Source organism: Phoca vitulina, unplaced genomic scaffold (assembly GCF_004348235.1).
Source record: "Phoca vitulina isolate PV1807 unplaced genomic scaffold, GSC_HSeal_1.0 scaffold7, whole genome shotgun sequence".
In the NCBI taxonomy this organism is placed as follows: domain Eukaryota; kingdom Metazoa; phylum Chordata; class Mammalia; order Carnivora; family Phocidae; genus Phoca; species Phoca vitulina.
In genome coordinates this window covers 28,699,821-28,715,229 of record NW_022589710.1, presented here as the reverse complement: position 1 = coordinate 28,715,229, position 15,409 = coordinate 28,699,821, and the positions used below count along the sequence as shown (strand labels likewise).

At 43.7% G+C, this 15,409-nt stretch overlaps 1 protein-coding gene across 5 annotated transcripts in view; it reads right to left on the bottom strand.

Annotated features, from left to right (window-relative positions):
- Nucleotides 1-569: 569 nt before the first annotated feature.
- The window catches only part of FBXO34 (F-box protein 34), an 87,197-nt gene continuing 72,357 nt past the window's right edge, over nucleotides 570-15,409 (bottom strand). For all 5 annotated transcript variants that reach the window (XM_032405164.1, XM_032405163.1, XM_032405167.1 and 2 more), the window contains one exon: nucleotides 570-4,876. In XM_032405164.1, the coding sequence (XP_032261055.1) occupies nucleotides 2,728-4,866 (2,139 nt within the window). In that variant the 5' untranslated portion in view covers nucleotides 4,867-4,876 and the 3' untranslated portion in view covers nucleotides 570-2,727. The remainder of the gene's footprint in view (nucleotides 4,877-15,409) is intronic.

Sequence of the window (15,409 nt, the reverse complement as noted above, 5' to 3'; positions counted from 1 at the left end):
ACATCAAAGCCTCTGAACAGAAGCCGAAGGTGGAAGTCGTCTTTATTTGGGTCCCCATGGCCGGGAGGAGGCTAGGGTCCTGGTGTCCACACTGCTAGGCCCTCTCTGAGGAGCCCACAGCCCTACAGCAGCACAGCAAAGCAGGGACCACAGGGACCGCCGCAGTGCTGCCAGAATTCGGCAGCTTGGCACTAGGGGGCTCTGACGCACAGCACCTTTCCCCTCAGCGGAAAGCTACACCCGTCTCAATCAGGAGCAGGGCAGAGGGCCCTCTGAGGCCACCTGCTAAAATCCTCCATCATTCACACAGCACTGGGAACAGGGCCCCGCCACAATGTTCAAAAGGGGTCGTCAGTGACTTCCAAGGCCCCCGAGGATCACATGCCAAGACGGGGTTGGGGCATTCTTACCTTGTCCTCTGCTCTCAGCCCGAGTCATGGCTTTGTGTCCCATGCAAAACCCAGATCCGGAATGGCTGACTTGGGAAAACCAACCAAAACGATTGTTTATCCTGTGCGTCCACCTGGGCAAACATAGAACCAACAGCTAGTGACGACGACAGCTAGGTTTCCCGGGCACTTACCACACGCCCAGCTGTACTCTAAATCCTGTGTGCGCAGATCGGCTTGAATCCTAAATCCTGAGCCACTGACAAAGCTATCAGGAAGGCGTGTGGAGACTGCCAGTCTAGCAAACCGCAGGGGAGAAGGGCGAGCACTGGAAACCTCAGCCCAGGGCGCTCGAACTGAAAAGCACTTCCAACATACCTCCGCTGCGGCGAGCCATGAGGAAGGGCACAGATACCATGAAGGAAAGGTAAGCTCTTCTCAGCCTCTCCTCGTCCCATGTCACAGGCTCTGGCCTAGTGCGGTCAGAGGTATCCTATCATTGCCCGACAGGAACAGACTTGTTCGGCATTGAGAGACACTTTCCAGTTTTAGTACCCTGCCTTTTCAGGGAGGAAGAAGCAGCTTGCCTCCGGCTAAGGGGCAGGAGAGCCCAAGGCAGATTCCAGGGTGGAAGCCGCTCCCTGGCCACCAGCACCTCGCCACAGGTGACCCTGGCTCCACCTGGCTCCTGTCCTGTCCCACTCTGCCTGGCTGACCTCACCGAAGCCTACGCAACCTCTACCTCTACGCTCCTTCAGGGCCATCCCGGCCTGCACTCATCACCTCCCTGCAACATTCATCACGCTCCTCCACAGCGTGAAGCGGACGGGCTTTGGTGGGTACCTGATTTCAAACCGACCTAGCTGCTAGGGCCTTCACAGCAGTTTTTGGGGGCCCAACACCTTCCAGCCCCACCCAGCACTACAGGACCACAGACCTGAGTATTTCCTCACCGACTTAACGATCACTAGACAAGCTGTGACACAGGCCTCCAACAGGGGATGTAGCAGTTATGGGAAGACGACAAATTCAAAATAAGCATAAAGTGTTGCAAAAATGTAAGCTCATAATGTTAACTGAAGATGGCCTCTTTTCCGTGGCAGAAAAACAATTTTCTCTCTCCCATCCCCTAACAACTCAAAAAATTTTTTAAATTCTTATGATTCAATTCACAACATAATCCTCCATTATTAACCTCAAAAAAGGAAGAAAAAGCGTCAGCAACGCAGGTCCCATTTAAGATGCATGTTTTTATTGAAGTTAAAAAAAAATTTGTAACCAGACAGAAAGAGTAGACAAGAATGTTATAATCTGACTATATAATATCTTCTCATTCTTGGAGGATCACTAAAATATAACAAAGGATTGTTCTCTATGCTAATTATAAGGTTGTCCAGTTAAACCATTATTTGGTATCTTCAACAGGTTAACCTCTTAACTATTTAGAGTTTCTTCTCAGAAACATTCATATATTATACAGGAAACATTCATAGTTTATTTGGGAAACATTCATATTTTATACAGGATGTACAAATTTAAGACGAGACGATTTAAAAAAAAAACAAAAAACCACACAATTGTAGCCGCAACACTATCCTAGCTGCATTGTGGGGATTATGTTCAGTCTGTTGTCCACTATATACAACTGGATTTAATAGTGTTATTTACAGAGGGGCCAAAAGCACTCATCTAAGGTAAAGGCGCTCGGGTTTAATGTGCACTTTCACAGCCCTATGAAAACACAACCATTCTATACACTGTAAACACCACAGGGCATGAAATCCATCTCCACCCACAAACTTCAGTCGCACAGATCAAGCATACAAGGGCTAAGGTAAGGTGCCTGACTTTTCCTTTGTAAGCATACTTTTCATCCAAAGAGTGCTGCTCTTCTTTCCATAGGACACTATTCACTTATTTCAAATACGGTGCCAGTGCTTAAAACATTTCTGGAACCCCTTTTTGGGGATTGCCTGCATAGTCTGCGATGAACTCTTCTGAATGTCCTGGATGGTGGCAAGTCTTTGTCCTTTGAGGATGGATTTGATTTGGGAGAACAGGCATATTCACAGCCAAGTGAATCAAACTGTGGGATACCACCCTGGACCAAATGGGAGGTGCTACTCTAAAGCAACGAGACCAATTTCCTTGTATAGCTCATAAAGCAAGAGTTTAAAAAAAAAAAAAAAAAAATGCCTGAGCAATGGCAGTCCTGATGGAATAAGTACAGATTCTCCTAGAGTGCGGGCTCGGAGAGGCAACCTTCACTTGAATGGTAGATCTAGGTGGTGGTTTGCAATTTTAAAAATCAGTCCTTTTGTCGCCTCTCACATAGACTTTAGTATTCCTCTTCAGTTTCGGTCCCCTTTGCTTTCTTATGGATTGCCCGATTAAAGGTGTGGCAAGCAGGGACCCAGTGATTGTCATGAAGCCCCAGCTTACAGCCGGGGAAGCCCTTCTGAGACCGGTGGCAGCACATCCAGTATCCTGGCCCGTAGGGCAATGCCTGGCAATAGGGCTTGGGGTGCCACCGGCACAGGGACACATCCCCTTTCACGTATTTCTTCTTGCACTGCTTGCAAGGGTCCTCTCTGTATCGTGGATCTCGCACCCAGCGGGAATCTGCCGGCCTGATGTTGTAGTATTCAATGATAAACTTGAAATAGCAGCAGGTACATTTGAGAGCCACTAAGCTCTTGGTGGGAAGTAACCTGAAGATTTTCACCATGAGGTGGTGGGGCAGAAACGCCATGTACTGCTGAGGCTCCAAAAGCTGCTGGATTTTAAACCTGGTCTCCAGAAAGTCATGAGACACTTGCTTCTTCCAACCGGCTGTCTCCAGCACCGGTAATGTACTTTCCACCGGAGATGCTGGCAGGACAAAGGCATCAGCGGGAACCCTCTCTTCCTCCGATGCATTGTCACCCTCCGCAGCATCGTGAAGCTGGCTGGCCTCAGAAGTCCCCCTTGTGCTTTCACTCAACTGGGAACAGTCTGACTGGTGCTGACCAGGTGGCAAAAAAAACAACATCCCCGGAAGTGGGTCTTCGCAGGGCTCTGAACTAGAAGGCTGGCCTTGCTCTACCTTGGACACAGTGATACTAATGCACAAAGATCCCCTTCTTCTCTGATCAGGACTCTGGCTAGTAAGCGGCACGAGCTCTCTACTCATACAATCAACAGCATCGGTGGGCAATTCAATGGCTTGAGAGCAGGTGTGAGGAGGAAAAGGCAACCCGGCAAGTTCCTCTGTCATTTCCACATCATATCTATCACCATTTTTCATAGCAGTGTGCTGATCTGGCTCAAATTTGGCACTGTCCGTGAGGAAATTCACACTTGCTGGCAATGGGGGACAGCCCCGAGGAGCACTGTCCCAGGCCTCATTTCCCTTAGGAGAACAACGGTCAGCTCTTGAGGGGCCACAGTCCACAGATACAGACCCCACAGGATTCACCTGAGTGTCTGGTGCCTCCAAGGTGCCTTTGTTTGTTTTGCCTTCATTAGCCTGAGTGCCATTTGCAAGCAACACCCGGCCCACATTCCGACGGAAGCTGTTATTCCTCGAGAGGCTCCCAGGCTCACGCTGGCTCTGTCGCTTCAGGCACTCAGACTCCAGCCTGGCTACCATGTCAAGGACACGGACTGGCTCACTCTGTGGTTCCCCAACCTCAGGATTTCCTCTTTCCGTGGATTCTTCACAAGCTCCGGGAGCAGAAAAGGGCTCGGAGGCTGGGAGCACACCTCGGGACTGCCCAGGAACCCTCACCACAGCAGGTGAGTTAGTGCAGTTTTTCGTGCAAGTAGCTAGCAGGGCACTGGCTCTCTGCTCAAGGAAGGCGACCATCTGTATGACCGACAGAGGCCTCCCGGCATAGATGCCGTCGCCACTGTCACTCACATAATGCACAGAACAGTGCTCGATGCCACACGCAAAGGGCTCAGGCTGGTAGCACCTGCTGTTGACTTCCCTCATCCTTTCTAACTGTATTTTGGCTTTTTTAAGATCCCCTGATTTTTTCCTTCTTTTAGTAGCTCTCCCATCAATATCCCAGGAGCTTTTTATTTTCATAGATCCTATCCTATTGCTACACTGGTGGGCTGCAAAGAATGCAATTTTCTCCTTGGTATTTCCCGGTTTCACAACAGCCCAGATATCAAGCGGCCCTTGCCCTTCTTCACCCTGGTGGATTGTTGCAGATGGTGCATTCTTCTTGGTTTTAACATTCAAGCTGCTCTCTATGGGACTCTTCCCACTCATGCTGCACAGAACATTTGGAGAAAGAATCCCAAAAGGCTTTCGAGATGATGCTTTACCAAGAGAGGGTGAAGGAAAGACACTTGGTTTCACGTAGCTAGCTTTGCATTTCTCATCATCTATAGCTTCTTGGTGGCTCATAGGAGTTCTCAGAGTTTCCTTGCTGATTTCCAGAGGTCGCGCTTTCTTCTGGAGTTTCCAATATGGCTTTAGGTGCATAACAGAGGCTCTACAGGAAAGAAATACATATTTGATTAAAATAGTACTTTTGTTTTTAGAAAAGTTAACATATAATCTTCTGACCGTTCTAGCAAGTAATAGAAACATTTTGTCAGTTCATTAAATCTTTACCATACCAACTCTCATTTCAGCTAGTTTTTAATGTACAGATCAAGAATCACAAGAGCAAAACAACCACTTTCCGTGGTGTATAGGCCAGAAAATTGGTAAATTTGAAGCTGAATAGACAGTGAATTTCAGAAACTGACATCAGTTAACATTCTACACATAAAATTAGTCCTTTAAATGTTAAAAAAAAAAATAACTTACTGAAAACCTCCAAATACAAGGTGAACTGGCCAGAATCCCTAGTAGACTGACTATTTCTAAGTCATCATGGCTAGCGTTTTATTGGCTGCAGTCTATCAAAACGTCGTACTGCTTTCTGTGCTATTCTCTTACTGTTGAATATTTTAGATATTTATACTTTTTCACCTGTTTGCTTATGTACTGTGCCCATCTACTAGTCTTGATTTTTTTTTTTTAAGATTTTATATATTTATTTGAGAGAGCAAGAGATCACGCGCACATGCGTAAGCAGGGGGAAGGGCGGGGGGGGGGGGGAGAATTTCAAGCAGACTCACGCTGAGTGGGGAGCCCGACACAGTATTTGATCTCATGACCCTGAGATCATGACCTGAGCTGAAATCCAGAGTCGGACGTTTAACCAGCTGAGCCACCCAGCTAGGCGCCTCTAGTCTTGATTTTCTAAATCATCTATTTGTTTAAGCTCTTAACTATCAAATTTCCTCCAAATACCTTAAATCAAATACAGAACTATTCCATAATCCTTATTAAGTCTAAAAACCAGGGCGCCTGGGTGGCTCAGTCAGTTAAGCGGCTGCCTTCGGCTCAGGTCATGATCCCAGGGTCCTGGGATCGAGTCCCACATTGGGCTCCCTGCTCCGCGGGAAGCCTGCTTCTCCCTCTGCCACTCCCCCTGCTTGTGTTCCCTCTCTCGCTGTGTCTCTCTCTGTCAAATGAATAAAAATCTTTAAAAAAAAAAAAAAAAGTCTAAAAACCATTTGGCACTAGTTCAGAAAAACAATGCCCTGTTTTGTTCCCTGACCAAGCCTGGAGGAGATGGGAGCCGTCTTAGAAATTAGAAAGATGATTACATGCGATTACACACATTTACATGTGTGTTTTAGTCCTTGCTGTATCATTAATTAGCTAGATTTGGTGAGTTTAACTTGGACAAGTCACTTCCTCTCTGGGTCTGACTTGAAATGTTGACTGAGGAGCTGGAATACTAAATTATCTGATGATCTCATCAATTTTTACAGTAAAATAGCCATTGTTAGTAGAACACTGTGCACTGAGAAAAGTGTTTTGTAGGGATGCCTGGTCTCCTACAAAATAAACCTACAGACAAAAATAAACATCTGCAATCAGAGGTTGGTGGCAAGAGCCCCCACAAGTCTAGCAAGTAATAGAAACATCTCCCTACTCTCACTCATGGGGACACCAGTCTAGGACATACATATTCGGCAACTCAGCATATTCCTTTATCATTCACCTTATAGCATTTAGTGATTGCCTGCAACGTGTCAGGCTCTACGATAATTGTTTCAAATATTAATTTTAATTGTCAAGGATGAAAGTGATCATCCAGGACAAATTTGTTCACCTTTCAACTCTTACTTCCTTGAGTCTGGGCTTAGCTAAAAGAAGAAACAGGAATATGAATATTTTCTAGCTAGGTGATGAGAAATCTTGCATTTAAGACAAAGTATCTTTTTGGAACACTATATCTGAAACTAATGATGTAATGTATGGGGATTAACGTAACAATAAAAAAATTTAAAAAAAAGACAAAGTATCTTTTCAAAGTTATCCCTGAAATAGATCAGATTGGTTTGTTGATGATCTTTGGTAATTTCTATCCTAAATCTGTGATGTTCCCCCCTTTCCTGCACTATATCATTTTTAATAGTTTTCTATCATTTATATAGTCTTACAAAAAGACCCACCGAGACTTCTTCAAGAATAAGATGAATATATATGAATAAAATAGATGAATGAATAAAAAGAGACACATCTAGCGCTGTGTCAACGATTTTCTGGTTTTTCATATTCCCTTCAACCATTCTCGAAGTGAAATCAAAGAAATGGGGGTTGTTGAAAAATTCAATAAGTTCTCACATAATGATCTCATTACAGAGTGTCTATGAATAAATTTAAACTTCAGCAATGTGTGTGCCATTCTGCATTGCACAATATGTTCTCTTCGCCTTCTTCCCCCACACATTATTTTAGGTGCTATTATTGATAGGCAGGGGCATTAAGAAGAAACTAATGTAATTATGGAAGGCTTTTGTTTGCATTTATTAACCTGTGAAGTCAGCTCAACTGACACATTGATAGTGGACAGGGTTTTAGCAGGATTAAAATAAGAGATGATCCTAGGGAACAGAAGTGAGGGAAGGTACAACTGGGAAGGAGAAAAGCCAGTGAGGTCATTTGATGCAAACAGGGTGACTGCTGGAGGGTAGGGGACGAGTCTGTGGGACCCCTGAAGGAAGCACAACGATTAGGCATGGGCTCTTGTCCCCTACTTAATTAAAGGTTGGCCAGGATATCAACCTCCCTCCTTCCTTTGCTGGGCTTGAAGGTCCTGAGGCAGAAAACAGAAAAGTGTTGGCAAGACTTAGAGTGAAGTGAGAAACTGGAAATCTGAGTTTGGGTTGAAATCAGTGGTAGACCACGAGGATATGATGCAGGGCACCAGGGGCATCTGCCACAAAATCTGTAAGATAGCAACTTTACATCTCTAACAGATTACACCAGATGGTGGGGCTTTGCCCACCCCCACCACACCCCCATAAACACAGACAGGCACTGTGGAAAGCTCCAGCCAGGTTTCCATGGTTGCCAATCTCTTCATCACAATTGTACTTTAAAGTGCACCATAATAAAGTCCTGCTTTCTTGCAATTAAATAAAATGAAGGGCTCTAGCACCTACCTACACATGAATGTTCCTTAGACAATCAGAAATATCCTTGTAAAAAATTAAGATCCCTGGGCCCAGTGAATCAGAATTTCTGGGATTGGATCCAGAATTTCTGCTGTTTTTAACCTTTAGATTTAACTTGGACGGGATTTAAGGTCATGTGTTAGATCTGCTGTAAGAATGCCAGTGGGGTTCTGGATTTGGGCTGAGGGGTGAGGTGGAGCTGCCCAACAGAAAGCCCTGCAGGTGGTCCAGACCCAAGCATCTATTCTAACAGCTGGTTAAAGACCCATTTTCTTACTTGTTTTTTTCTCTTTAAAGCACAAAAAAAGTCAATGGCCCCTTTATGGCCAAATTTCCTCTTTAACTCCAACTCCTCAGTTTGACACTGCTTTTTCCCAGCTATCTTCTCTTCTTCCCCAGCCTTAAACGTCCATGTTCCTCAGTTTCTTCTTTTTCTAGACCATTATTACTCAGGCTACATAGGTAAGTGCTGTCTTGTAGTTCTAACAACCATATACTGATGACTCTCCAGTGGTGTGTTCTCCCAAACTTCATATCCTATTGCCTGCCTCGCAGACATAGCTGGATGTCAGAATCTCAAGAATCAACACAACTAGTTAATGAAAGCATCAAGCAGACCTAGCCAATCAAGCCAGAAAGTTGGGTCACTTAAAGATTCCTCCTCCCTGACCCATATCCAATCACTAGGTCACTAAAATGCTCCCTCTTCTTCATTTCTGGCTCCAATGCCCTAGTTTAAGCAGCCATCTTATCTCTGCTACATGATCGTTACCCTTAAGAAAGCCTAACCTCTTTATCAATGGCATGCGAAGTGGAGCCCACCCAGACACCTACCAGCTTCCTTCCTGCTTTGCCCCACTCTACTTCACACTTCGGGAGCTTATGCACAGAACCACTACCTGTAGGACCCAGTAGTAGATGAAAGCCAATCATAGCACTTAAGATGCAAATTTTAAAGCAACCAGAACCATAAAACTAACACAACAGCTTCAACACTGTTTTCATACTAACCACCACCCATTTCCTACTATCTATTTATTGTCAGAAATTTACTGAACACTCTGGGCTGGATATTACTGGTGCAATCATGAGTAAGACGTAGTCGCTGCCCTTAAGGAGACAGAAAAGTCAATAAGCAATTACAATAGAATGCGATGTGTGTTTATAAAGAGAATATGGGTGCTGGGAGAGCCCATGCAAGGAGGTGGGGGAGGACAACACACGGAAGGAAGGGGTGTAGGAAGGGACGAGAGGGAACCACCAGCACCAAGCTTAGTCTTGAGGGTATAGACATAAGTCAGAGAATCCCTGATTTTCTAAACTAAGCCCTAAAGGAAGATACACAAAGTCCTAAGAGGTTCAAAAGTAAATGATGCTTTTAGGAAACTGAGGTAAGTGAGAAACAGTCTGGCTAAGGTGCTGTGAGCAGAGAGACAATAAGTAAATGTATTAATAAGCAACAACAGACAGGAACTTTAGCTGATTTTAAGTGGAGGTTGAGGGAGAGGTGTCAAGGATGGGTCCTCAGCTTATGGCTTCAGCAACTGGATTAAGAGTGGTGAGATAGTGAAAAAGGTGGCTAAATACCTCTTTTAGTGGCTAAATACTTTTAGTGAGATAGTGAAAAAGGTGGCTAAATAGATTTGGAGCAGGGGAAGAGAGGTAAGTTTGGTTTTAAAAAGTGTTGCCTGACAGGTATCTAGTAGGCAGACTGACACAGGTCTGGCCAAGAAAAATTGAAGGAGATCCCTGGTGACCCCACTATAAGAACTACAGTGGGTGAGCAGGGCAGAGCCAGAAGTAATGGTGAAGGAGTGACTGGAAGGTGATAAAGTGAACCTTAGCAACCCATTCACAAAGCATGGCTGTGAAGGAGAAAGTCTTCATATGTACCTGTCACCTTAATCCTTTCCAGGAATAAGGTGAGATATAACAATGAATCAATTAAAACTTGAACAACTTTCCTCCACTGAAGGCCAAATTGTTTTCAAATAATTCCACTATGCCTTTTAGACTCTTTAACTTCTGTTTTCAGCTTTAAAAAGCTGGGAAGAACTCTCACCTTTAAACAAAGTATACAATCCCAAAATGGAGCCATGGAAGAGAATTTAACTTTGCTTAGGAAAAAAAAGTGCTCGGATAAATCCCAAAGTTGAAAGAATCATACTAATTTTGGTCTATGGGGGGGATAAACCTGATCAATGACAATGGCAACACGGGGTCAGAATAGGAGAAAGGATGAGATTTCTCCTAGTGCTAATAATAGGCTTAGTGCTAACAGGAAGCCTAAAAATCAAAAGCAGATGCCTGTTTTCTAACTTGTCACTCTTAGTCGATAGCCTTGCCTATCAAAACAGGTTAGAAGATAAATTATTTCCTTTTTCTTTCTGCTTCATTAAAGGTACAGGAATGCACTCCAAAAAAGAGTCAACTTTTATTAGAATAGTAAGGGGGATGCCTGGGTGGCTCAGTCCATTAAGCGTTTGGTTCAGGTCATGATCTCAGGGTTGTGAGATTGAGCCCCATGTCACGCTCCATGCTCAGCAGAGTCTGCTTGAGATTCTCTCCCTTTCCTTCTCCCTCCCCCCTGCCCCTCTCTCCATGCACCCACATTCTCTCTCTCCCTCTCAAATAAATAAAATCTTAAAAAAAAGAATAGTAAGAGCCACTCTTCCTTTACAAAAGGCCAGAGGAGGGGCGCCTGGCTGACTCAGTCGGTAGAGCATACAACTCTTGATCTCAGGGTCGCGAGTTCAAGCCCCACATTACGCGTGGAGCCTATTTAAAAAGGCCAGAGGAATTAAAACAGACTAGTCCTTGAAGACCATTCCCATGATACCTTTAGAGGGGATAAAAGTATACAGTAAATAAATTCACTGTTTCTTTAAAAATGTAAAAGCTTTGAGAGGGGCACCTGGGTGGCTCAGACAGTTAAGCATCTGCCTTTGGCTCAGGTCATGATCTCCAGGTCCTAGGATAGAGCCCTAGGATCGAGCCCAGGATCCAGCCCCACATCTGGCTCCCTGCTCAGCAGGGAGTCTGCTTCTCCTCTCCCTCTGCTTCTCCCCCTGCTCTTGCTCTCTCTCTCAAATGAATAGTCTTAAAAAAAAAAAAAAACCTTCAGAGAACATCTTAAAACCAATTTCTTTTTATGATTAGCAACTCCAGCAGAATACTGCATGTATACATAATGAAATCTTTGTTTTTGCAAATGAAGCAATAAAGCTATTATAATGACTTTTGAAGCCCCACAGCTAGATAGTGGTAGAATTAGGTTAAGAGTCTCCTGGATCTATTTTCCTTGCTACAAAACAAACAAAAAATATAAAAAACCTAGGTCCAATTATGACACAAATAAAATTAAATAATCCTGACAGCATCTATTCAAAGAGCTTTTCATCTTTCAAATTGGGTCAGTTTTTCTTCAGTGACACATAAAACCTCTACACAGAACTGTGATGAATTAAAGCAGACATACCATATCACATAAGAAGCCATATAATCTAAAAGCATGTAGAAACTACTTCCATGGCTGTTAAAGTAGAAAAAGTGCCAAGACCAGGAGGATGGGAATACAGGTGGAGACAAAAGAAAGGACTTCCCTTCATAAGCCTCTAAACACTGACAGAATGCATCCAACTCCCACTGAGTGCCTTAACAACAACAAAAAAACCTGAACTAAGCCGGAAAAGACAGTGATTCTCAAACTGAGCTCCAAGCTCCAAAATATGGGGGGGGGGCTAACATTCTGGAGGGAGGGAGTTCACTCCTTTTTTTTCAAAGAACATTCTCTAAAGCCATTTCGTGGGACCTTTGACCTTTGCCTCCGGAGGGCTGGATGGTTAATAGTGCACAATTTAATGGAAAAATTCTTTACTGTCTGTTAAAAGATACTGAGTAATACAGAGATTAGCCTTTGGAAGCACATGCATAGTTTTCCAGAACTCACTGCTCACAGCTTTCATCATTCTTAGAATTCACAGTAATTCCCCCCACCCTTGGAAGCCAGTTGAATTTCTGATGGAGTTTCCTTACAATAGGGTGGCTGGGGGTGCCTGGGTGGCTCAGTTGGTTAAGCGACTGCCTTCGGCTCAGGTCATGATCCCGGAGTCCTGGGATCGAGTCCCACATCGAGCTTCCAGCTCAGTGGGAAGTCTGCTTCTCCCTCTGACCCTCTCCCCTCTCATGCTGTTTATCTCTCTCTCTCTCTCAAATAAATAAATAAAATCTTTATGATAGGGTGGCTCGGCAGGGGGTAGCCAGACCCTCCCCATGCTGTCTGGGGCTCCGGGGTAGGAGCAGAAACAAAGTTTAAGGCTGAGGTTGCCACTATGTCCTGCATGCAACAACCTGGAAATCATGTTAATCAAGAAAACAAAAATCCCTCTAGGGGCGCCTGGGTGGCTCAGTCGTTAAGCGTCTGCCTTCGGCTCAGGTCATGATTCCAGGTCCTGGGATCGAGCCCCGCATCGGGCTCCCTGCTCCGCGGGAGGCCTGCTTCTCCCTCTCCCACTCCCCTGCTTGTGTTCCCTCTCTCGCTGTGTCTCTCTCTCTGTCAAATAAATAAATAAAATCTTTAAAAAAAAAAAAAAAAGAAAAGAAAACAAAAATCCCTCTAAACTCTGATACTGCACTCAAAAAAAAAAAAAAAAAATCAAATGAACAAAAAATAAAATGCCTAAGCCACAGCTCTAAGGATGATGGACCTTTGTCCATTCCACAATGTTGTTGCGGTCATCAGGAGTCCTCGATCAACCCTGGACTCAGTCATCACCTGGGGTCACGAGGGAACAGGACCTCTTGCCAGGTCTCCCCACCCCTGCTTGGTGTGGGCTCCAGTGATGTCCCTGGGGAGGGGCTGAAGCACTCAGTGAGAAGGAGTGGGAAATACAGAACATACATGCTTCATGGTTGTCTAATACAGGATGTGTATCATGATTAAAGACCAAACAAAGCTAACTTCCCAAGGGGGCGCCTGGGTGGCTCAGTCAGTTAAGTGGCTGCCTTCAGCTCAGGTCATGATCTCAGGGTCCTGGGATGGAGTATTAACAAGTTGGGAAGGGTAGCCACCACTTTGCTCTTCTATTGTGATCACAATAGAAGCAACACCTAACAGTTTTACAATATTGCAAAATACCGAATTAGTGATCAGTTTACACGGATCCTCCTCTCCCCCTTTTCTTGGAGTAGGGAGAAAGAGGGAGAGGAAGCTAGAGAAAAGAACACTTGCTCAGGCTATTCGGATTTATTAAGCAACTGTTGCGGATAGAGACAAACTGGAAGTATTATGTTTTTGTTAAACTTACCATGTTTACATTAATCCAGTCAACAGTTTACAAAGTTATTTCCTATTGTTCCTCTGACATAATGCCAAACACCTAATTCTGGAATATCACAATTCATTGTTACCTGAACTGATGAGAAATCTACAATTTGGTAGCTCCCACTAGAATGAACATCAAAATCCAATGAAACCCAATAAAAAGTTTAGTCCCCCCAAAATCAGTGATATATACTGAAAAGTACATTGAGCATTACCAAGAAAATTTCACCTCCACAGATTTTCAGATATTTAGCTTTCCTGTTAAAACCCTTATTTTTCCTATTCTAATATTTCTTAAAGAAAACAAAGGAAAAGAAAATCTCTACCCTCCCACATAGCAAAATTTTATTCCTTGAGTGACCTGATGCTTTTATTTTACTTTGAAACCAGTCATTCTTCCATATATACATTTTATATAAATTTTAACACATTTTTAAGGTAATACTTTCTTTGAAAGTAATGTAGTACTTTCAAAGAACTGATCAGAGCTTTAACATGCTTTGACCAAATATAACTTGGACATAAAGATGTCATTTCTCCTAGGAAATAAATGTTAAAGATTCTAAGGCCAGCCACAAACACAGTTCAAAAATCCATTAGGTGCCAAATAACATTTGATATGAAAAATCAAAGAGGACAGCACAAAATCTGGGGGTATATGCAACACCACGCCACAAGTCGGCCAACAGACATAGACCCCGTGTTGGGCCTTGATCTTGAGCAAAGTACCGTAACAGCCAGCTGGGCACAGCCTAGCCCATTATGGGTAATGAATTAAAAAATGGCTTATCCCAGGCACCTGGGTGGCTCAGTCGTCGTTAAGCGTCTGCCTTCGGCTCTGGTCATGATCCCAGGGTCCTGGGATCAAGTCCCACATCGGGCTCCCTGCTTGCGGGAAGCCTGCTTCTCCCTCTCCCCCTGCTTGTATTCCTGCTCTCGCTATCTCTCTGTCAAATAAATAAATAAAATCTTTAAAAAAAAATGGCTTATCCCTCAGGATAGAAAAAAAGGGGCAAAAAAGTAAAAATTCAGGGTAACAAGTATTAATTCATCAAGCAAAACTGTTTGCGGTAACAATGCAGACAAAAGATCTGGCAAGTGAAGACTTCTGTCATCAGTCATGGATCGGGAGTGGAGGGGCGGGGGAATTACTTCAGAAACAGGACCCAGGGCATTTACCAAAGAAATAAAGCCCAAGCCACAGTCCTGGGCCCAGCTGTTTAGTAATTACTCTTCTTTCTAGCACATTCCCCTAGGATCTGTTGAACCAACAATGAAGTAGCAGTCTATGCACTGGCTGTTCAAAGTACACTTTGTTAAGAATTACCACTTGCAAAGAAATGAGGCTTATGGTCAAAAGAAAACTGAAAAAGTTGCTGTTCTAGGACCTGTTTTTTGACCTTACCAAAGCCAAGTTAAATCCTGGTGTTAAAAATGAGTATTCCCAAGGAGTAAATGTGAGAAATCTACACTATACTACACACACACACACCCCACAAACACACATGCACAAATCATCAGGCACCAAGGAGCCCAAACGGTCTTATTATTGGACAAAAATCACATACTGGGGTTTATATACTTGTCTTAAATCTCATATAAAACTATTCCTTGAGTACACTAGAGGGTCTGTCTTCATCTTTATATCCTCATGGCCATCCAATTCTGCAGAATTTGACTAAGCCTAGAATTGCTAAAGCCAAAGAGGAAAGATGATGGATTACAAACAAGGTACATAGAACTCTCAATTACAGGGTACACTTTGGGCCTTCAGGACCAGCTTTACATAAATCCAGAATCTGACAAGTCGAGGGTTAAAAGAGCTCTTATAAGTCCTATCCTCTGAAATTCCTGGAAGTATGTATTTACTTAACATGCCTGTAATCATATTATACATAAAATGTTGTACTTTTCATCACAAGTATTTTCCATGTTATTACATGGTCTTGAAACCCATCAATTGTAAATGTGTAAGTGCCAGAATTTAATAAACTATTCCGTCCAACCCTGGAGGTTATAATGTAAACTTCATGGATGCACTCTTACGCATAGAAGATTCCCAGAAGTGGAACTCCTAAGTCAGAGTGTGAGTATTTTTATGACTGGGTATACCTTGCCCAACCACTCTCCAAAGGGTAGAGCTAATTTACACTGCCACTACCAAGAAAATCATGCCAATTTT